This window comes from Gracilinanus agilis, chromosome 1 (assembly GCF_016433145.1).
Source record: "Gracilinanus agilis isolate LMUSP501 chromosome 1, AgileGrace, whole genome shotgun sequence".
NCBI classification, from domain to species: Eukaryota; Metazoa; Chordata; class Mammalia; order Didelphimorphia; family Didelphidae; genus Gracilinanus; species Gracilinanus agilis.
The window spans coordinates 209,069,736-209,092,439 of record NC_058130.1 but is presented as its reverse complement, the minus strand read 5'-3'; the positions used below and the strand labels follow the sequence as shown (position 1 = coordinate 209,092,439).

The 22,704-nt window shown below is 35.7% G+C and overlaps 1 protein-coding gene across 2 annotated transcripts in view; it reads right to left on the bottom strand.

Annotated features, from left to right (window-relative positions):
* Window positions 1–228: 228 nt before the first annotated feature.
* The window catches only part of GNA12 (G protein subunit alpha 12), a 156,064-nt gene continuing 133,588 nt past the window's right edge, over window positions 229–22,704 (bottom strand). Inside the window, exons 3-4 of one of the 2 annotated variants that reach the window (XM_044659961.1) lie at window positions 4,622–4,672; window positions 229–3,701 (exon numbers count right to left, since the gene is read on the bottom strand). In XM_044659961.1, the coding sequence (XP_044515896.1) occupies window positions 3,132–3,701; window positions 4,622–4,672 (621 nt within the window). In that variant the 3' untranslated portion in view covers window positions 229–3,131. The remainder of the gene's footprint in view (window positions 3,702–4,621; window positions 4,673–22,704) is intronic. The other variant, XM_044659965.1, reaches the window with a different exon arrangement.

The following is a 22,704-nucleotide window of genomic DNA, read 5'->3' as shown; positions in this document are numbered from 1 at the left end:
TCTCAGCTAACAGTAACATTACAAAAGGGTAAGACATGGCCGAGTCATTTACAACTCAAAATGTTAACGGGTGCCACAACTGAACAATACCAAAAGTGTTAGAGAGGAAATATCTTCAGAAACTCCTCTCCCCATTCAATCATAAATAAAACCATTAATTAGAGATTGTGTTTTAATTTGTAGCTAATATAATTTGACAATTCCCTTTTATCAAAGGAGTTGTTTTAAAAGCTATATGCCCAAGTGTTCTAGAGAGTATTATAAGCCACAAAGCTAAGGATTCGAGATCTTCAAAATTCATATAAACAGAAGAGTTAAAAATGAAGTTCTTTTAATCAAAGCTATATGTTCTTATGTGTAAGAATGCAAGCATAGTTGTGTAAAAAAATCTTTACCATCATTACCAGGGTACTTAACCCAACTCCCCCAACATATTAATGAAAAAAACAGAACACAAGCATCAAGAATAATCACTGCAAATAAAGGTATGAAATTTACAAAAAGAATAGCTCAAAGCTTCCCTTGAGAGCTAAAATACACTGCAAATCTGAATGCAGTAATTTCTAACGAGCAGAAATGTTGCAAATTGTTTTAGATCAGCCTTGCGAATGGCCACTAACCCTCCCCCCAACCCCATTGAGAATTCTAAGATATGTATTTTGGAATCATATAATTTAAATACCATCTGGTTGTTTTACAAAAGAAGAAAGTGAGGCTCAGAATGGCAAAGGCATTTGCTTTAAGGCTAGCCAGCTAGTTGGTAGAATAGGCGATACTAGAACCCGAGTTGCTTGACCTTTTTTCACTCTCCTGTGAGAGTGATATAGACTAATAGATCATTTTCAGTGTTCTTATTATTTATATACTTCCTTAAGAGTAAGTTACTAAACATTTTTGGTTGTTTAAAAAATATTTCATACTCATCTGCAAAGTTGCTTTAATCTTATCAGTTAATTAAACAATCAAGTGGGAAGATCTTTTCAGAAAGTATTTCACATGACTCCATCAGCTATTGGGAATATTCTGCCTTTCCCATCACAAAAGCAGCTATAACAGAGATTCAGCATCCAAGTTGGGCAGAATATTCCTACGTCATTTGACTAGTTTGCATTTCCAATTTGCTTTGGAACCTGACAAACTTATGAGATAAATATAAAATTGGTCCAGGCAAATTAATCATTTTGCAATCATACAATTATTAAATAATGGAAACGTGACCTTAAATCCCATCCTACAAAACACTATTATGAGCACTTGAAAACATTAACAAAACCGATCCCTAGTCTATGAGGACCCACAGGATTAAAAGAAGTCACCAGAAAAAGTTTGTTGTTTTTTTTTTTTCAACATAAGCTCTTGCATACCACAAAAGAGAATTTCATGTTTTCTCCTAATGTTAAAAGCAGGGGAGGTCTTTTTTTTTCTTTTGGGTCAATATTTGTCATCAGATTACTGGCTAAATCTAAATTGCAATTCATCTGGTATGCTGAACAAACCAGGATGGAGGAGTCTCAATGGGACACAAAAATCAAGGATCCTGTTCACTCAGTTTATATGATGAAAGCCCTTAAGAGATATAAATATGTTTATATATATATGCACATATATATATAACATATACATGTATATAAAAAACTACTGGTGCCAGTTGCACAGTAAACTTTTTGACGTATGAAAATTAACTGAATATGCCAGATGCCCCTTTTAAGTAAAGTAATGCATAGTAGTGAGTGAATGAGTGAATCAGGTTTGAAATATACATATATTTCAAAGTGGTGAAAGGCACCTACCAGGTAACTAGACAAGCTTAACCAGTTTACACCAACATGTACAGCATTCTGCAGTTTCATCTAGATAGCTAGATCTGATACTTTTTATTTGTCACGTATATACACTAGTAGAGAACAGAACTCCTTTACAAGAGTTAGATTTAAAGGAGTAGCTGAAACAAGCTCTAGTGTCCAAAGGCATAAGTACAGCTGTGAAAAACTGGGATTTCTCCAGGGAGTTTTGTGGCTTCCTGTAAGGTCAGCCGTTAGGAACTTATCAAGCAGCTGCTGTATTAACAAAAACTTTGCTTGAGTTTTGCTAGCAATTGGGGCTTCTATAGGAAGGAGGCTTAACTGTTGTTTCTGGAAGAAGGAAGTTCTCCAAGTGTCGCCAAACAATGTGTCAGAACCCCAAGAAAAGTAGGAAAGAAGCTAAAAAAGCACCCACACCAATGTGCATGTAGGTAGCTAAACATTCCCTGTCAAAGTGTGCTTTGGCGCCACAAATCCATTACATGTTGCATTCTGGTAGTGTAACTGTCTATGAGGCAAGAAAAACTGCACAAATTTCTGTAGTGCAAACATTAAACCTAGTCCATGTCAGCTAGGGCCTAAATTCTTTTATTTAGAACAATCTTGTTTTGTACACCTAGAGAAATGACTTCTTATGCATGGCAACTTAGCTTAATTTGCAACTCCTAGGTTCACGTCTTTTGAAAAAGGCAACTATACATTTACCATGGGAAGTGGCATTTAGATTCCTAGCCAATTGCAATGTGAGAAATCTGGGTAGATTGTGTCAATTTAGGTTCATATGCTTTGAGCTAACAGTATCAGTTTGGAATTTATTTTTTAGTACAACTACTGTCTGAGCAAAAATTTCAGGTTAGCTGTTCATTGAATACCTGAAAGCTAGAGATAAAGAAATTCATATGGCTACTGAGTCTGTTCTTTTTTTTTTTAAGCCTTCTTTCAGATTATTTTCTTTAAAAGTGTCCAAAAAAAAGGTAAGTTAATGTTTCTCCAAAAAGAAGGTTGTGTTCCTCAGTATGCCAAACTAGGTTTTTATAGCAAAGCAACCACTTGGTTTTTCAGTAGTTTTACTAGTCCCCATAATCAGTAGCTAACATCAAAGTTTCCAAGTCCTTCTGCCTAGAGCTCATCTGTTTGGACTGGCTAATTTTAAAGCATTCCTGAGCTGGGTAAATGATGGCATGGATCTTAGAAACATATCAAGGGCCATCTAGATAACACACACACACACAAATGCACCCATGTGCTCACACATACACACAAACACATCATCTGACCAATAGCCCTTAAGTCCATTTAAGGATGACAAAAGTAAGGGGACTTTCTCCTTCACTGCAACATAATATCCTTCAGATTTTCTTGCAGGATTGTGTCCTTCACAGCATGAAATACAAAGCGGATGTTTTCAGTGTCTATGGCAGTGGTGAAATGGTGGAAGAGTGGCTTACTTCGGTTCCGTCTTTTTCTGTCAAAACATTGAACTAAATAGCACTGGACATCCTCCAGCCTATGAGGGTCACCCTTAAAGTCTGAGAAGTGCTTCTTAATGCTGACAGTTTTCACCTTTTCCACTAGGAGGTCCATTTTATTGAGGAACAGAATGATGGAAACATTGAAAAAGAGCTTGTTGTTGACAATGGTCTCAAAGATGTTCATTGATTCAACCAGTCGATTGGTGCGCCTGTCCTCCATGAGGACCTGGTCATATTCACTAGAGGAGACCATGAATAGGATTGAGGTGATTCCGTCAAAACACTGGAACCACTTCTGACGTTGAGATCGCTGCCCACCCACATCAACCATCTTGAAAGGTATTTTTTTAATAATGAAGTCATGTTCCACAATTCCTTTCGTGGCTTTTCTGGCCAGTAGAATATCTTGTTTGCTAGGAAAATAATTCTGTGGGATAAAGGATTTGGGATGGAGGTAGGAAAAGAAGAGGGGTCATGGAAGAGTGGGAAAAAGAGAGAAACATGGGAAAAGAAGGATGAGAGGAAGGGAAAGAAAGTTAGATGGTAATTTAAAAGAAGCAGACCAAAGATACAAAATCGAACTCCATAAAAAGTACATATTTGCAATAATGCATGGAATTATATGGTTCATTCAAAATAGAGGCTCAGTTTGAGAGGGAGTCTTCATCTCACTACCCACCAAGTCAAAAGGCTTATTTATTTCTTTTTGTCTTTGAGAAAAATATTCAATCTTTTTTTCTAAGCCATAGCCACCTTTTTACATTTCTAAAATTCAGAAGTATTTTCTTGTCAAGAAATGCTTTACAAATAGGTATTAACTTAAGTTTTAAAATTCTATTTGAAGCTTTCAATATAGTATATTATGCTATCTCTGGAAAGATCTTGCAATCAGCATTAGCACATCCAGACAAATGTAACTGAACTCTCCTGCACTCTTAAGGCACTTTAATTTGAATTCTTCCTATGGCATTCTGAGCAAAGGAATTCTAAGGAAAAAACATTTTCCCTCTAAATTTATGTATCAGTGACTAAAGATTTATACTTAAAGAACTGAAAATTTCCTTTATTTGAGTGAGGAAATTCTTACTGCTGCACTCTCATTTCCTTTTACAGTGTAACACAAAATAGATACAAAGATGTACAAACAAGGTATTCATATTGATAAAATGTAAAGCACTCTATAAGCCTTTATGAGCTTTGTAAATATTGACTATCATCATCACATGACAAAATAGCCTATATTTCATGCTAAAATATTTTTGAAAGAGAAGTTTTAGTTTCAAATGAGTCTTCTAATTCTGATTCACAATTTTCTCCTAATTTTTAGTGGCAGGGGTCTTTGCTCACCAGCTGGCCAATCCGGTCCAAGTTATCCAGGAAATACTTCACAGATTCACCCTGTCAAAGAAGGAAAAATATTGGTGACTCAATCTTGTTGCTATAAAGCAAACAAAGGAATTAATCAAACTAAAGTGGTTTTCATTTTGCTTCTTTGCAAGAAGAAAAGCAAAGTAAAAAAGAATTAAAAAACAGACACCAACATACAGATGCGTTAGTGAATTTTGGCCTGGGAATGAATCAGAGGAGTTGTGGGCTATATAATACAAAACAGCTCTGCTGTGCTTAATTAAAAACAAATGGTTCTAGCAAAAACACTACAACTTTAATAGTAAATTTAACCACTAAATTACTGACCCTGCATTTCCGGTAATGTCTCTTCTGGATCTCAAATCAGTGACTATAGAGGGTATGCAGAATCATAAAGTTATAATAATTATTATCAGTAGCAATTCAGTTTGATAACTTTGTTTTTACATCATGTCATTTCTCCTTAGATTACCACCCTCAACACCAAACTCCAACTTTTTTTTTTAAAACAAAGATCAAGTCTTCCTTTTAGCAAAGTTAAACATTTATACAAAACTAACAGGTGAGGCAACCATTTCTGATAGAAACCATAGTCCTGAGGAGAAAGAAGCAGGTTTCATCCTAAATTCTTTGGAACTGAGATTAGTCACCACACCCAGTAGATTTTTAATTTACATCACTTATATTGCTCTTGTTCTGCTTCTTTCTGAACAGTTCATATAATGTCTTCTTACATTTCTCTGAATTCCTCATTTTGTTTGTATGTGACACAAATGTTCTATTACATTTATACACTGCAATTTGAGTTATTTCACAATTAAGACAAATCTATGTCTCAACTATATCTCCCAGGTTCTGGCTACCACAACAAATACTGCTGTAAATATTTTCATATAATATGGGGCTTTTCTTCCGGCCTTTGATCTCTTTGGGATGTATGTCTAATAGTGACACTGTTAGGTCAAAGGGTATGGACAATTTTCATATAAATCCAAAGCACTTTTCACAATCTTTGAATAAATCCAAAGTTCCAACATGTATTTAATGAGTCTGTCTTCCCACAGCACCTTCAACATTGTTAATTTTCACCTTCTGTCATTTTTGTCACTGAGGGAGACTGGGCAATATCTCAGAATTGTTCTAATTGCTATTAGTGATTTGGAATCGCCTTCATACTTTTATACCAGGAAGTGATTTTTGTTTTATAAGTTTATGTCAAGTGTCTATATATTTTGGTTCCCAGATTCTATACTTATGAATCCATTCTCTCCCTTCTCTCAATTTATAAACATGGAATGACCTTTTTTATTTAAGTCATATCCATCTGGGTCCAGTCTACAATTTCAAGGGAAATAAGGGGGGGAATTTGGAGGCATTGCATGATCATGTCTCAATAACAATCAAAACTATTTGGTTCTAATTTAAAAAAAGTAGTTGAGCGGAACAAACTAGAGAAAAAGAGACTCAAAAGCAACTGAGTACAGCATTTTTGTGATTGATAAACCCAAGAATAGAAATTACTGAGGCTCTCTATTTGACAAAAACTATTAGGGAGTCTGGAAAGGAATTCAGCAGAAATGAGGTTTAGATCAGAGCATCTTATATTATACCTCACACTCAGAATGTTTTTAAAGAAGCATGATAACATTCCTTTTGCTAAAAAGCCCTTCAGAACAAGTTTCCTGCAAAGTTAGCTCTATGGATATATATCCTTTGATTTCCTCGAAAAGTTGGCTGTACTCAAAGTAATGCCAAGTGACAATGCCAAGTGAGGACAGAAATCAAATTATAGGGGATCAAGGGGGAATAAGTGATGAGTAAATGGAGGTAGGAGATGTCTAAATGTTCAAGAATCAGAGAAACATATTAGTTGAAAATTGAAAGGGGCCTTAAAGATTATAAAGTCCAGCCTCTTAATTTTACAGTAGAAAAAATTAATGACCAGATTAACTGATATAAGGAGTGAGATCACAGGATCAAAAGTCTGGAAGAGACCTTCAGAGGCCATCTAGTCCAACATACATTTGAATAAGAATCTCCTCTACCAAATTCCAGAAAAGTAGTTATGTAACTTTGTTCAAAGATCTCCCATTATAGCAGACCCCACTACCTCTCAATGCTGCCAAATTCCATTTTGAGATAGTTCTAACTTCTTGATAAGATTTAACTTGTAGGGTTCTTGCAACTTCCACCAACTGCTCCTACTCACGTCCCCTCCAGGGTTAAGTAGAAAAATTCTAATCTCTAGTTAATTTGCCAAAGGTTACAGAGCTAGTTTTAGAAGCAGAAATACTGGGACTAGAATTAATAGTCTTTGCTTAAGATTTTAATAAACAGTAGAGTGACCATTGTGGTGCAATTGCTTTCTAAGTTGGTAATAATCTAGCATGGAGTAAGAGGACCTTAGCATTAATTTTACATCTGTGTTTTTTTCACTTCCACCAATCACTGTGTGTCCCTCAATGGAGTAGAGCTAATTGTTTAATATCATTAGGCATTATTAGAGAAAGGTAGAGAGGTAGCTGAAATCTAGTAAGTTGCAAGGGTTTGGGCGAGGAATAATTGTGGAAGAACAGAGAATAAACTGTAAAGAAAAGAATATAACTTGGCAGTGACACTTTCTATAAATTGTTTCAATCTCTAGCCATACCAATTCATACATCTATAGTCAAAAGTTTGTTCTTAAGTAGCAATTCTAACACATTATGCAATTTAATCACACTGTAATGGTACATCAATGGATAATAAAGGATTTCAATTTAGTCTAAACCTAACCACCAAAACTATATCAATAAACAAAATATGAATGGTTTCTGAATCCTGAAACACAACTGAAAAATCAATGACAAAAACTACCATGGAAAGACAATAATTTCCTATACTTCTGTAATTAATTTAAAGCACCAAATAAACCATTAAGCAGTGTGCTTATACAATGAGTTTCTCTCCAGGTATGATATCATATTAATATCCCATAACAGTTTGTTACCCAACTTGTTCTACAGAGCAAAGAACAATCTTTAGTTTTCTGCTTCACAGAGGGTAAAGCTTTAATGTCATTATATGATATTGGAGTGTGACAGTTCTCAAGACTAATGTCATAATGAACTGGGATACTACACAAGAATTAAGAACTGAAGTTCAAGTAACAGGCTTAATTTTTAGATTAAAATTTTTTTTAAATTGTATTGATCTGATTGTTATAGCCCTTTTCCTCCTTTATTCAGAGCTAACAAGGAATAAGAAAGGGGGGGAGGGAAAGCAGTTCAGCAAATTAACCTGCAGTGTTCCACATTCATAGTGTTCCATTTTGCAAAGGGAGGGAAGTTCTTTTCTCAAAAAATTATTTTTTTAAAAGATTAAATTATCACAGATAATTTAATAAAGATAACTAATCTTACATTATTAGTAGTATGTAAAAAGTTTTAAAACTCACAGTTTAGAACTGAAGAAATTAATAGGCTACCAAAGGTACTCTAAAGAATATAATTAAAATGCTGAAAGTTGAGCTATACACATTGATTTTAACCAGTCCTTACAATCAGAAAATGGCCAGAACTTAAGCCACTTCTCCAAATTTTCCCATATTTTGATTTCTTCTTTTTCATCTAAGTTTCAAGTTTCAAACATAAGGACAAAATCTGGACAAGACAAGATTTCTGGGAGACAAGACAGCTGCCTTTAGAATTTATTTTAAAAGCTATTAACAAGGGCAGACTGACTCCCTTGGGTCCTTAGGCACCTCTGCTAGTCATCTTTTCTCACTTGAATTAAGTATATACCAAGACTAGTAAAATAATTCTGCCTTCCTGTTATAATGTCCTAGGAAGTTATAAGAAATTTTCATGGGGATATAATGACATATTTCTGCCTATATTTTCCCCCACTACTTCCCTCCTAACTGTTATACTTTAAAATGTTGTAGACTGTCCATGACCCAACTCCTAGGACTATTCTATGGATCCTCAATGCTCAGCCTCTCTTCTTCCATATCTCTGCCCCCAAATTAAGTCAAGATACCAGAAAAGAGAGAGAAAAAAATCCTACTTTTGGGAAGAGAGGGAGCCATGCTAGTCACTGTTTTAGTTAACCTTAGGGGACCTTAGTCTTAGAAGACTCCTAGGCATGCCCCTATTCAATCTACTGGAAAAACAGGCACTATTTTCTGGAAGAGGGTTTAGATGAGACAGAACTAGAACAAAATGGACAGATATTTATAGAAAGCTTATTTCATTTTTCTTATGAAAGTTTTCCAACATCAGAATTATTCTTCAGGGGCAGCTGGGTAGCTCAGTGGAGTGAGAGTCAGGCCTAGAGACAGGAGGTCCTAGGTTCAAACCCGGCCTCAGCCACTAACCAGCTGTGTGACCCTGGGCAAGTCACTTGACCCCCATTGCCCACCCTTACCACTCTTCCACCTATGAGACAATACACCGAAGTTAAGGGTCTAAAAAAAAAAAAGAATTATTCTTCAGAGGTAGTGATTCTGTAACACTGACACTGCCTATGCTCTTTCTACTGGGATGGTAGGTTGACCTAAACCAGTGGTGTCAACCCCAAATTGAAAGAGATCCCTGCAGGCTACAGATTAGCTTGGAAAACTGCAAATTGACATTATCTATATTATATTATATTATTATTTATTTTGTTAAACATTTCCCCAGTTATCTTGAGTTTGACACTTCAGACTTAAAGGACTTTTAAAATCTGTCCCATTTATTTCTTTTATTCTTATTTCTTAAAAAAAAAAAAACAAACCCTTACCCTTCTGTCTTAGTATCAATTCAAAGACAGAAAAGTACATAGGGCTAGGCAATCAGGGTTAAATGACTTGCCTGGGGTCACAGAAGTAAGAAATGCTGAAGCCAGATTTAAACTCAGGTCCTCCCTATTCTCCAGGCCTGGTGTTCTAGCCACTATCTAGCTGCCCCTGGTGTTCTAGCCACTATCTAGCTGCCCCTTATTTCTTATATTAACAGAAAGAAACTGAACATACAATTAAATGGTATATCTCTCAATATTTCTTAGCATATCATCACACAAATATTTTCAGAAACTTTTATTATCCAACTTGTTCTAAAGGGTGAGGGCCAAATTTAATTTTCATTTCAGAACAGAAGGAAAGGAAGGTTTTATTTTATCTATACTAGACTGGCCTTTTACCCTGAAAATTTTTCCCTATAATAAATGATAAATATCATACTGCCGGAAATAGACATAACATGATGATGTTTTCCTGATTTCAACTATAATGCTACATAGCTATTCCTATGTCTTAAAAATGTTCATTTACAGGGCAGCACTATGATCCTTCTCGTCTTACACGAGAGTTGTGGGAAGCTTAAGGAGGAAACTCAAGTCCCACTTCTGCTATATATTTATATATAGCTGTGTGATGGGGTAAGTCATTTATTCTCTTAGTGCTCTAAATCAAGAGTCAGCAAACTAGTCTTCTAGTCAAGGTCAAATCCAATGGAACATGAGTGTTTTTTTACATTTTTAAATGAAGTTTTATTGTATTTAAAAGCGTAAAAGCTATTCTTAGCCTAAAGGACCACATAAAAACAGGGGTAAATCCATCAGCTCATTCCTGTTCTAGGTAACTCAACAAGACAATAAATTGCACAGAAGATGGTACATTAACGTATTGCTGGGAGGCATGTCCTCACTCATGTTCACTACAATGAGATCACAGTCTGTAGTCCTTATCACATGGTCTTCTCCATTAGAATGTGAGCTTGTTGAACAGAGGGGTTATTTTTACCTCTCACTGTAGCACAGTACTGGCTGATGCTTGTTGTGAATACTTGTTGCCCAACTATCCTAACAGTCAAGAAATATACACAGAAGCTCAGGCTGACATTCCTAAATAAAGGAAGGAGGGTTACTGGTAGGCTAAGTGATCAAGATTTTTAAGAAGATATTTCATGAGAGAAAGCTAGAATGAAGATAGTGAAATTTACACCTAGTTAGCCCTACTTTCACTACAAAGCCACAAAGGCAAACATTTCCTATAGATCAAACATTTTAAAATGAAAGAAGTGACAATAACCACCCGGATCTCAAAGTGTTTTTATGAAAATAAATGGTGATCAAAAAAAGAAAAAGAAAAATGGTGAAACACGTTTCTTCACTATAACAGAGCCAAAGGAGTAAGTGCTAATTGAGCTTTAGTTAGATGTGCATTTTGAACAGAAATGTAATTTCCTGCATTTCTCAGCAATCTATTTTAAGAGATTATCTGCTCAAGGGGCCCATATGTAGACCAACAGTAGACAAGACATAAAAGACATTAAAGATCTGAAAGATAATATCCTATTTCCTTTGGAACATTAAAAGTTCTTTACGAATATGACTAATCAGGCACTTCTGCCTTTCCATCTCCTTCCCAAACAAATGCTATTTAATGTAAGGAAAGCTATAATTTGGTACAGTGTGGGGCCACTTGTTCTCTTTCCTTTGGCTGCTTTAAGTGTTCTTGCTTTGTCTGTACATCCTGCCTCCTCCCACGTTCAACACAGGAAACAGCTGTGCAAGTGTTAAAGTTGTTGGGGTGGATAACAAACTTACCTGATTTATTACTTACACCTTACCCTGGAATCCCTTCCTCTGTTACCTTCTACAAAACTATATCATAACCAGTTTCAGTTTTAAGGCGTTGGAAAGTAAGTTTAATGAAAGCTTCTAAAAGCATAAAGCTTTCCTCCATCTACCTTTCCTTCAAGTCTCTGAAGTTAATTATGATAACTGATATTTAGTTCTCCACAAAGCTTGTTATCTTTCAAGAGATTTAAATTCTGTAATTCCAGGCACTCATCATTCAGTTCACACAGAGAATATACCATGATAAGGATTTTTAAACACTGAGGGGAAAGCTGTAAGAAGGGTGTGAATCACTTAGGTTCGAATTCTAGATTACTCTTTAATGGCAGACAAGCCCAAACACTTTACTGATCGCCTACACTGAATCTGAATGCAATACATCAGAGTCTGAATGATCACTGGACTTGGCATTCTGCCTACAGGATGATCATCCACAATAGACTCCACATTTCCCACAGCATCAGCTCATCAAAGTGACCAGTTTTAAAATTTAAGCATACTGAATGCCCATTATCATCTCTATTATTTAATATTGTACTAGAAATGCTAGAGATAACAATTAGAGAAGAAAAAGAAATTGAGGGGATTAAAATGGGCAATGAGGAAACTAAACTATCACTCTTTGCAAATGATATAATGATATATTTAAAGAATTTTAGAAAATCAACTAAAAGGCTAGTGGAAACAATTAACAAATTTAGCAAAGCTGCAGGGTACAAGATAAACTCACATAAAGCATAAGTACTTCTATATATTTCCAACAAAATTCAGCAGCAGGAGTTAGAAAGAGAAACTCCATTTAAAATTACTCTAGACCAGTGATGGGCAAACCTTTTTAAAGAGGAGGCCAAAGGAAAGGATATGCTCATCTGTCAGTCTGTTTCTAAGGTAACTCTTTCGAAGTTTCATTGTATTGTATCCTACTCATTGTATTTATCAGATTAGGAATAATGTCGCCCATGGCTGGATAGAAATTTCAGGGGGCCACATCTGGCCCACAGGCTGTAGTTTTGCCCATCACTGCTCTAGATAATATAAAATATTTAGGAATTATATGAACACAACTACAAAACACTTTCCATACAATTAAAACAAGATTTAAATAATTGGAAAAACATTAATTGCTCATGGGTAGGATGAACTACCATAATAATAATGACAATCTTACTCAAATTAATCTACTTATTCAATGCCATACCAAACTACCAAAAAACTTTTTTATAGAATTAGAAAAAATTATAACGAAGTTCATCTGGAAGAACAAGAGAAAAAGAATATCAAGGGAAATGATGAAAAAAAAAGTGAAGGAAGGGGGCCTAGCAGTACCAGGTCTTAAACTGTACTATAAAGCAGTAGTCATTAAAATATATGGTACTGGCTAAGAGACAAAAGGGTGGGTCAATGGAATACATTAGGGGTAAACGACCTCAGCAAGCTAGTGTTTGATAAACCCAAAGACACACCAACTTTTGGGACAAGAACTCACTATCTGACAAAAATTGCTGAGAAATTTGGAAAACAGTATGGGGAAAATTAGGTTTAGATCAACATCTAACATCCTATACTAAGATAAATTCAATATGAGTAAATGACTTAAAAATAAAGAGTGAAACCACAAATAAATTAAGTGAACATAGAATAGTATACCTGTCGGATCTAAGGGAAAGAAAGGAATTTAAGACCAAGCAAGAGATAGAGAACATTACAAAATGTAAAATGAATGACTTTGATTATATCAAATTAAAAAGTTTTTGTACAAACAAAACCAATGTAATAAAAATTAGAAGGAAAGCAACAAAATGGGAGAACATTTTTATAACAAAACTCTCTGATAAAGGTTTAATTTCCCAAATATATAAGGAACTAAGTCAAATTTACAAAAAAAATCAAACTATTCCCCAGTTGATAAATGGTGAAGGGACATGAATAGATAATTTTCACATGATGAAATCAAAACTATCAATAAGCACATAAAAAAGTGTTCTAAATCCCTCCTGATTGGAGAAATGCAAATTAAAACAACTCTGAGGTACCACTTTACGCCTGGTAGACTGGCCAATATGGCAGCAAAGGAAAGTGATAAATGTTGGAGGGGCAAAATTGGGACACTAATACATTTCTGGTGGAGTTGTGAATTGGTCCAACCATTCTGGAGGACAATTTGGAACTATGCACAAAGGGCTTTAAAAGAATGCCTACCTGTTGACCTAGTCATACCACTGCTGGGTTTGTACCCCAAAGAGATAATAAGGAAAAGGTCTTGTACAAAAATATTTATAGCTGTGCTCTTTGTAGTGGCAAAAAATTGGAAAATGAGGGGGTGTCCCTTTGTCCCTTGACTGGGGAATGGCTGAACAAATTGTGATATCTGTTGGTGATGGAATAATATTGTCTGAAAGGAATAAAGAACTGGAGCAATTCCATGTGAACTGGAAAGACCTCCAGGAATTGATGCAGAGTGAAAGGAGCAGAACCAGGAGAACATTGTACACAGAGACTGATATACTATGGCACACTTGAACGTAACAGACTTCTCTACTAACAGCAATGCAACCATCCAAGGCAATCCAGAGGAATTTATGAGAAAGAACACTATCCACATCCAGAGAAAGAACTGTGGGAGTAGAAACCCAGAAGAAAAACATATGTTTGATCACATGATTGGATGGCTGTATGATTAGGGTTTTGGCATTAAATGATCACTCTACTACAAATATGATTAACATGGTAATAGGTTGCAAACAATGACACATGTATAACCCAGTGGAATTGCTTGTCAGCTCCAGGAGTGGGGAGGAAATCATGAATCATGTAACCATGGAAAAATATTCTAAATTTAAAAAAAGGAAAAGAAAAAAAATTCAAGCATACTTTTAGTATATATGCTGCTGAAGCAAGCACTTGAGCATACTTTTAAAATAAAATGAGCATTGTGAAAACTCAAACAACACTCCAGATGAATGCATGTAGCCGAATTGATGTTGTTACTATGGAAATAACAACTTAGAACCCAAGGAAGGGGAATATCAAAATATACATAATAGAAAACTCTTCACATACAACATGCAATAGTAGAGAGTACACTAAATTTTTTATAACAATTTCCCCCCTGGGTTTAGGAGGTACTGTGCTGTACATTAAGAGAAACAATTGTTTAAAAAACATTTTTTAAAATGGCCGCTGAGAACACAGCTCTCTTTCCACCTCCCATTTAAGAAAGGAGAGTACTGTTCTCTTGGTGAAATGAACAAACCTACTGACTCAGGATAAGAAAGAAAGTAGGTTTGTCAACCTCAGGAACTTCTTTCCTCTATCTCTTACCCCTAGAGTGAAAGAGATAAAGTGAATAAAGTCATCAATTTCTAAAGGAGAGGAACAAGTCTGTTTGGAGAAATGCACAAGCACCTTTAGCACTTATGTAGTGAGAGAGGAGCCAGTCTGACAATCTCCTTCACTTCCATAGCTCCAGCTATTACTGGGTGACTTTTGTTTCTAAATATCTAGTCTTAAATCTTTTCTGAATTCCAGAGCTACAATTTCAAATATCTTGCCCAGCCAGGAGGAACTAAGCCACTCAGTCCTGAAATTTCTGAGTTCATGTTATCTTCTATTATTTTTCACTTTGCTTCCCCAAATCCCCCCCCCCCCATCTTTCTTGCCTTTTGCTTTAAGAACTGTAATCAAATCAACATCACCATTATCTCCAGAAAAGATGTCAATGGATTGCCCTATAGCTGAACTCACCATCCTTGTGAATTCCCAGACCAAAACACCCATCGCAGATTATAACAGCCTTCCCAGATCACCACTCCCCTATATGTTAATCTCCCCCATGAGAATGTCAGCTTCCTGGGGGTGTAGACTATTTTGCTTTTGTATTTCTATTTCCACTGTTTGGTTGTTTATTCACTCATTTCTAGACCCTTCTACCTACCTTGTTGCCTTCCTAATATCAATATCTCAAAAGCAAATTTATCACTATCTTCCCAAATGCATTTCTCTTAGTCCTTAATCTCTCAGACTCAAATCCTGAACCATTTTTGAGGCCTTCATTCTTCTCCCTTATTAACTAGTTAGTAAATCCTTGAAAATTTCCTTCCACATTACCTCTTACACCCATTTCTTCCTACTCATTACCCTGTTTCACATATGCAATTGCCATCATATCTCTTATTTTTTCCAAAACAAAATTTATTGCCTAAATTTTCCCCTATCAATTATCTTTATTATTTTTAAAATTTTCATTTAGAATATTTTCCCATGGTTACATGGTTCATGTTCTTTCCCTCTCCCCCCACCGTAGCCAACGAGCAATTCTACTAGGTTTTACATGTATCATTGATCAAGACCTATTTCCATATTATTGATATAATATTACTAACGTGATTGTTTAGTGTGTACATCCCCAATCGTATCTCCATCAACCCATGTGTTGAAGCAGTTGTTTTTCTTCTGTGTTTCTACTCCTATAGTTCTTCCTCTGAATGTGGGTAGTGTTCTTTCTCATGGGTCCTTCAGAGTTGTCCTGGATCATTGCATTGCTGCTAGTAGAAAAATCCATTACTTTTGATTGAACCACAGTGTATCCGTCTCTGTGTACAATGTTCTCCTGGTTCTGCTCCTTTCACTCTGCATCAATTCCTGGAGGTCTTTCCAGTTCACATAGAATTCCTCCAGCTCATTATTCCTTTCAGCACAATAGTATTCCATCACCAACAGATACCACAATTTGTTCAGCCATTCCCTAATTGGAGGGCATATTCTTGTTTTCCAGTTTTTTTGCTACCACTGTAAATTGGAATTTGGGAGATGCCATTTAAAAGTATATATATATATATATATATATATATATTTTCTATGGACACGTGGGAACTATCAAACTACATTTCCTGTGGTCCAACGGGTTTCCGGTTTCCGGTTCTTTGGGCATGGGGACGCCTGCGTCCCCACGCATAGGACGGTTTAAATGGGAGGAAATCCGAAAGTAACGCTCTTGATCTTCTGGAACACTGACTGGCAAGCAGGAGAGAGAATGGTCTCCAGCGGTAAATATAAAAGATAGGCGCGGTCTTATATATATTTTACCAGCATGGCCATGGCTTTAATTAAAATACTAATTTATATTATTATATCAGTCTTTATTATTTTTAATCATTATACCACAAAGAGCACAGCTCTGGCAATTATCTTTAAATGGGTTTGTTCACTTCAAATCTTTCCCCTCTCTCCAATTCATATTAGAAACTTTTAAACTAGAATAATATTCTCAATACACATTTATGATCATACCATTCTATTGTCCCAAACCATTCAATGGTTCTCTACTGCCCATCAAGATTAAGCACAAACAGTATAGTCTAGAATTCAAGCCCCTCTATATCCTGACTCCAAAATAACTTTTCAGTCTATCTCATGTGCTATGCTCCTTCATGTTGCATATACTTTATGCTCTTGAGCTCTAGTCAAACTGGAAGTGCCATTTCCTTGAACACATACAGTTTTTACCCATGCATGCATCACATGAGTATCCCCATAAAATGTATACACTACCAGCCCCTCAACTTTGTAATATCTTTTCTTGTATCATGAAATAGGTATGATTTGAGCTGGGACTTTGAGAAGGGCTGGATTTAATCTGGCAATATTTGCAGGTTATGCTACAGGCTTAGGTAATGTCATGAGTAAAAAGGCAGGGATGCTCAATTCTAATTTTGCTTCTGTTTTCTCTGCTGAAGAGAATGGCTTTTGGATGAGAAATAAGAACAAATATTGCTACTAGGCCGTAGAGAGCCAATATAAATAAAATACACGAGGGGGATCTGGATGGCCTAATCCTGATGAACTACATGACAAAGAAATGGCAGATGTCACTGATACTTGAAGGATCATGGAGTCTAGGAAGTATATTGCAGGACTGGAGAAAGGCAAATATTGTCCTGATTTTTAAAAAGAGAAGAGAATAAAGTTAGAAAATTCTAGGCTTCTGAGCTCAACTCTGGTTATTATTATTAAATTATTATTAAAAGAAGTGGAGATAGTGTACATTTAGAAAAGAAAGCAGTGATACAATCAAGAGATCCCCGTCCTCTTTGTCTTTTGCCCTTATTTTTAGCAATTTGACTACTCACAAGATTTGGATGCAATTGGAGTCAGTAATTACAAACCTCTGATGCCACTGAGAACTCTCAGACATTACCAATTGATACTGTCACTGCCTCCTAAGATCCTCTAGCTTTGCCATCTGCCCTGCCCTCTATGTCTTATTGTCCCCCAGCATTGCTGTCTTAACTACTAATGTAACTTAAAGACAACTCTGGGTCTTGTTATTTGTCCTCTTGCTGCACCCTTAAGACTTTAGGGCATTTCAATTTGCCCTGCAGATGAAATTTCTGTTGTGTGCTGTTTTTCTCAATTAGAGCTCAAGCTCTTGCCTCACCTTTTCTATTTGTATCCATAGCATTTAGCACAAAGTAAATACTTAAATTATTTGTTTCATTCATTCACATTCTATGCATATCTTTTTTTTGGCTCCAGTAGCACATTTCCAATTGCCTGCTAGATCAAACGGGATACACTTTTAGGCATTCTCAGCTTACATATCCAGAACTTTCCCAGCAAAATCACATTCTTTTTTCTTAATCAAAGGTACTGTTATCCTCCCAGTCCTTCATTTTCACAACCTCAACACTATTCTTAACTTTTCATTCTTCTTTATTCTACAACACATCTGATCAGTGGTCAAATCATCCACCCAGATGTCAAAATGATTTTCCTAAAGTACAAGCCTGGCTTTTTATTCCCCAATAAAGCAACAATGGTTCTCTAATTTTTTAAAACTCTTACCTTCTGTTTTAGAATTGATATTAAGTATCATTTCAAGGCAGAAGAGCAATAAGGGCTAGGCAATTGGGGTCAAGTAACTCACCACAGCTAGGATGTATCTGAGGGCAGAATACCTGTCTCTAGGACTGGCTCAGCAAATATAAGCTGTGTCTAGTTTTTAAAGCCCTTCACATCCTGGCTCCAATTTACCTTTCTGACCTTATTACTATTATTTTGTTTAGTTCTTTTTATCAATTGAGTCATTATCATCCAGTTAAGATCTTAAGCTAAAACCTGAGTGGGGTGGTTTCAAACTCACTCTTACTTATTATAAATACTCTTTATGAGATGGCCTCTCAAGGCCAATTTAAATTGCTATATTTCTTAATTTTTTTTCCATTTACATATAGAAACAATTTTTGACAACTGGTTTCTAACATCTTAGAATTCTGATTTTCTTCCTCTCTACTCTTCCCCACTCTCTGAGGTGGTAAATAGTCTGATACAGGTAATACTAATACTTTCATGCAATATATCCTTTCTTCTTATAAACTATTCCCCATACCTGCATTCTGTGGAGCAGGCACATGGGCTTTTTTGCTTTTCCTTATGAATAATGATGTAGCTCTTCTCTCCACATCTTTACAATGGCTTGGCAATCTTCTCTGCCTGGTACATATAATCATAATTCTTACCATTAGAATTCCTTTTATTTCTTCAGAATTCTGCTGACTGACACATGTATGAAGACTTTTCAGATCTAAGATTTAGTTATTCCCTCCTCTTCCCCTCTTGTATTTATTTGGTGTGTATTTACATATGCAGTTTCTCTAAACTCATAGAACATAAGCTTATGGAAGGTAAGGATTATTTCATTTTTGTCTTTATATCTTTGGTGCTGAGCTTATTTGCCTAGCACGTAAAGGTATTCTATAGATATCTGTTGAACTATTTTAAAAATTAACAAAAGGCTCCCAGAAATATCAGTTTTGAGTTCAGATTTTACTATTTAAAGTTTTTGTGTTATAGAAGGATTGTGAAAATGAATGAAATAAAATGTGAAAAATACTTTGAAAAAAAGTTATGCAGATCTTTTTTTGGCTCCAGTGGCACATTTCCAATTGCCTGCTAGATCAAACGGGATACACTTTTAGGCATAAAGTCATACAAGAATAAATTGTTATTATGAAAAGAAAAATATTCAGGTTTATGATATATCTATCTGTTTGTTGGTACTTGTTTCTGATCCTCAGAATGTATTTTTAAAAAATCCTATTATTTAACCAGTTCCAGATAGTAGTTTGTGGCATCTTATTAATGAAGACAAATGCTCCAGAAGTATAAAAAGCACCATAAAAAATATGCACAGCTTGGGGCAGCAAGGTGGCTCAGTGAATAGAGAACCAGGCCTGGAGTGGGTTCAAATCAGCCTCAGACACTTCCTAGCTGTGTGACCCTGAGCAAGTCATTTAACCTCAAATGTCCATTCTTCCATATTAGAATCCATACTAACTGGCAATTTGGAACTATGCCCAAAGGACTTTAAAAGACTATCTGTCTTTTGATCTAGCCATAGCACTGCTTGGTTTATACCCCAAAGAGATAATAAGGAAAAAGACTTGTACAAAAATACTTATAGCCGTGCTCTTTGTGGTTGCAAAAAATTGGAAAATGAGAGAATGTCCTTCGATTGGGGAATGGTTGATTGTGTTATCTGTTGGTGATAGAATACTATTATGCTCAAAGGAATAAAGAACTGGAGGAATTCCTTGTGAACTGGAATGACCTCCAGGAATTGATGCAGAGTGAAAGGAGCAGAACCAGGAGAACATTGTACACAGAGGCTGATACCCTGTGGTACAATCGAACATAATGGACTTCTCTACTAGCAGCAATGCAATAATCCAGAGCAAGGCTGAGGGACTTATGAGAAAGAAAACTAGCCACATTCAGAGGAAGAACTGTGGGAGGAGAAACACAGAGGAAAAACAACTGCTTCAACACATGGGCTGATGGAGATATTACTGGGGATGAAGACACTAAACGATAACTCTAGCCCAACTATCAATAATATGGAATTAGGGCTTAATCAATGATATATGTAAAACCCAGTGGAATTGTGCATTGGCTAAGGGGGGGGTTAGGGGGGCTTGGGGAGAGGGAAAGAACATGAAACATGTAAATATGGGAAAATATTCAAAATAAAATAAAAATGAAAAATCAAAACACTAAAAAAAAGAATTCATACTAAGAAGGTAAGGGTTAAAAAATGCATAGTTGTTAAAGGTAGGCCACATATTGAGAAATGGAGACAGATAGCAGTGGTACATCAGTCTTTCCAATATTAAAAGAACAAGAGAAAAGTCTTTAGAGCATTGGGTAGAGTGATACTAGCTCTACTTTTGCAGTACTTTAAGGTTTGAAAAGCATTTTCCTAAATTTTTTCATGTAATTATCACAACAATCTCAGAGACAGGGGCTATTATAATTCCCATTTTACAGATGGGGGTAGCTAAGGCCACGAGAGAGGTTAAGTCACTCAATCTAGCTTTACATAGAATTATCTGATGCAGTACTTAAAACCAGGTTGTTCCGACTCCAAGTCCAGTACTTTATTTACTAATTATGGTGACAAGAATTCCCCTCACCTCCCAGCTGCACACCTCTGAACTTTATTGTGCCTTTGAGCTGGGAAAACACATCTAGGTAAACCCCCACTTTCAATTTACATGGGTTTAAGGAAAGTATATGCTGCTGAAATTGGAGCATCAATCAAAAAGGATGTTGTGTTGTTTAAATTTAGATTAGGTTAAATTTGTTGTTAAAACTCAAGAATAGCTTCAGTGAATGACAGCAGAGAGTAATCTGTAATGAGACTATTATCTTCTCTTATTCACAATTAAAATTCTTTTAAAATCTCTATTTCATATTTTCTTCCTTTGTTCTAGTCTCTGAAGTATATGTTATTCTCTTTACCAAGATGAACTTCTCTACCAGTTGCCCTTTATCCCATATTTCCATTTCCAACAGAAGTGTAGTTTTTTAATCACTCTCCTGGCTCTTTTCTTTATGCCTACAAATAGGCCCAGATCTTTTTCACTTAAAAAAAAAGGTCCCAGTTAAAATAACCAGACTATTGGAAAAAAATATTTTTGCAAATTAAGCTATCTGACCCTGCTATTTTTGAAATGTTTTGTAACTGGACAAACCTAAAGTTATCACTAGTTTGTGGTGAGTCATTTAGTTGTACACATTTCTTCTTCCACAGCAAAACATAGCCTCTGAGTCATGACTGTGCCAACTGAGACCAAGCAAAGGAACAGGAGATGATGTTCCCATTGTTTGGCAGCATTGTGAATCATCTGACAGCTGAGAGATGGAGAATCTAGAAAATCAAAGAGCAGTCATGAAATGAAGCCAAAGCTCCAAAAAGAGAAGATCCCCTTCCCCGACAGTCAAATTATATTTTTTAAAATTTCTTCAATACTTCAAAAAAGTCTATGATTTCATCAGAGTAGCCATTCCCCACACTAATGTCAATCCATGCCTTGGCAGACACTTGGTAGTTGCTGTGACTAAAGAATCTAATACCTTGTGGCTGACCCATCTTCTGGGAATATATCTCTCTGAGATTTTCCAGTCTGGTCCTCAGAAAGTAGATACACTGGCCATTAAGAAGTCCACACTCTGAAGCCATTTAGTCCATCAATAAGAATTAATTAAGCACTTAGTATTGAGTGCCAGGTACTGTGGTAGGTATTGGGAATAAGAAGACAAAAAACCTAGTTTCTGTCTTGAAGGAACTTCCCTTATCAGGGGAGACATGTACATATATAAGCATATCAAATTCACACATAGGTTTGTTAGCATAGCTTCTGAGATTCTCAAATCATTTTCATGTCATAAAGAAGCAAAATAGGAAGACTTTGGTAGAATTTAATATAGTTAATTCTATCAAGTGTAAGTGAACTTATGTTTCTCTGGAAAAGTTATCATAATGACAAACATCTATATAGAAGGTTTGAAAAACACCTTTCCCTAAACCATTTCATTTGATTTTTATAACATTTTGAGATCAATAATACAAGGACTCTTATTATTATTCTCTTTTTACAGAGGAGGAAGGTAAAGCTCAGTGAGAAAAGATGACTCAGCTGGTTGTGATCATATATACCTAATTAAGTGTTAGAGCAGGATGTGAAACCAGGTCTTTGCTGACTCCAGTCTAGAATAATTCTCATTCACACAAGTTCTCATGCAATAGCATGGAATTTCAAGAGAAAAAATTATAAGAGAGATTCCAAGAGACTGAGAGTTTGATTTCTATTTAAATGTTTTAAAGCCAATCAACAGCAATACAAAATACACAGAAATGGTATAACCCCATATACAGAAACTATTGAATATTTATAACCAGTGAGAAAATACAGAATGGTAGGAGAGGGGGAGGAACTTAGGGAAATTTGCCAAAGCACATGTTTATTAAATTGGAAGATAAGAATTAAGTGTAATTTGTCACACTGTTTACTAAATTTTGATATCCAGGGGTCCGGTTTACCTAAAATGAAAATTTTCCTTCAATTGTTTAAAATTGGTATGGTCTTTACTTGGACCTTTTGCTATTTGTATTTCCTTGA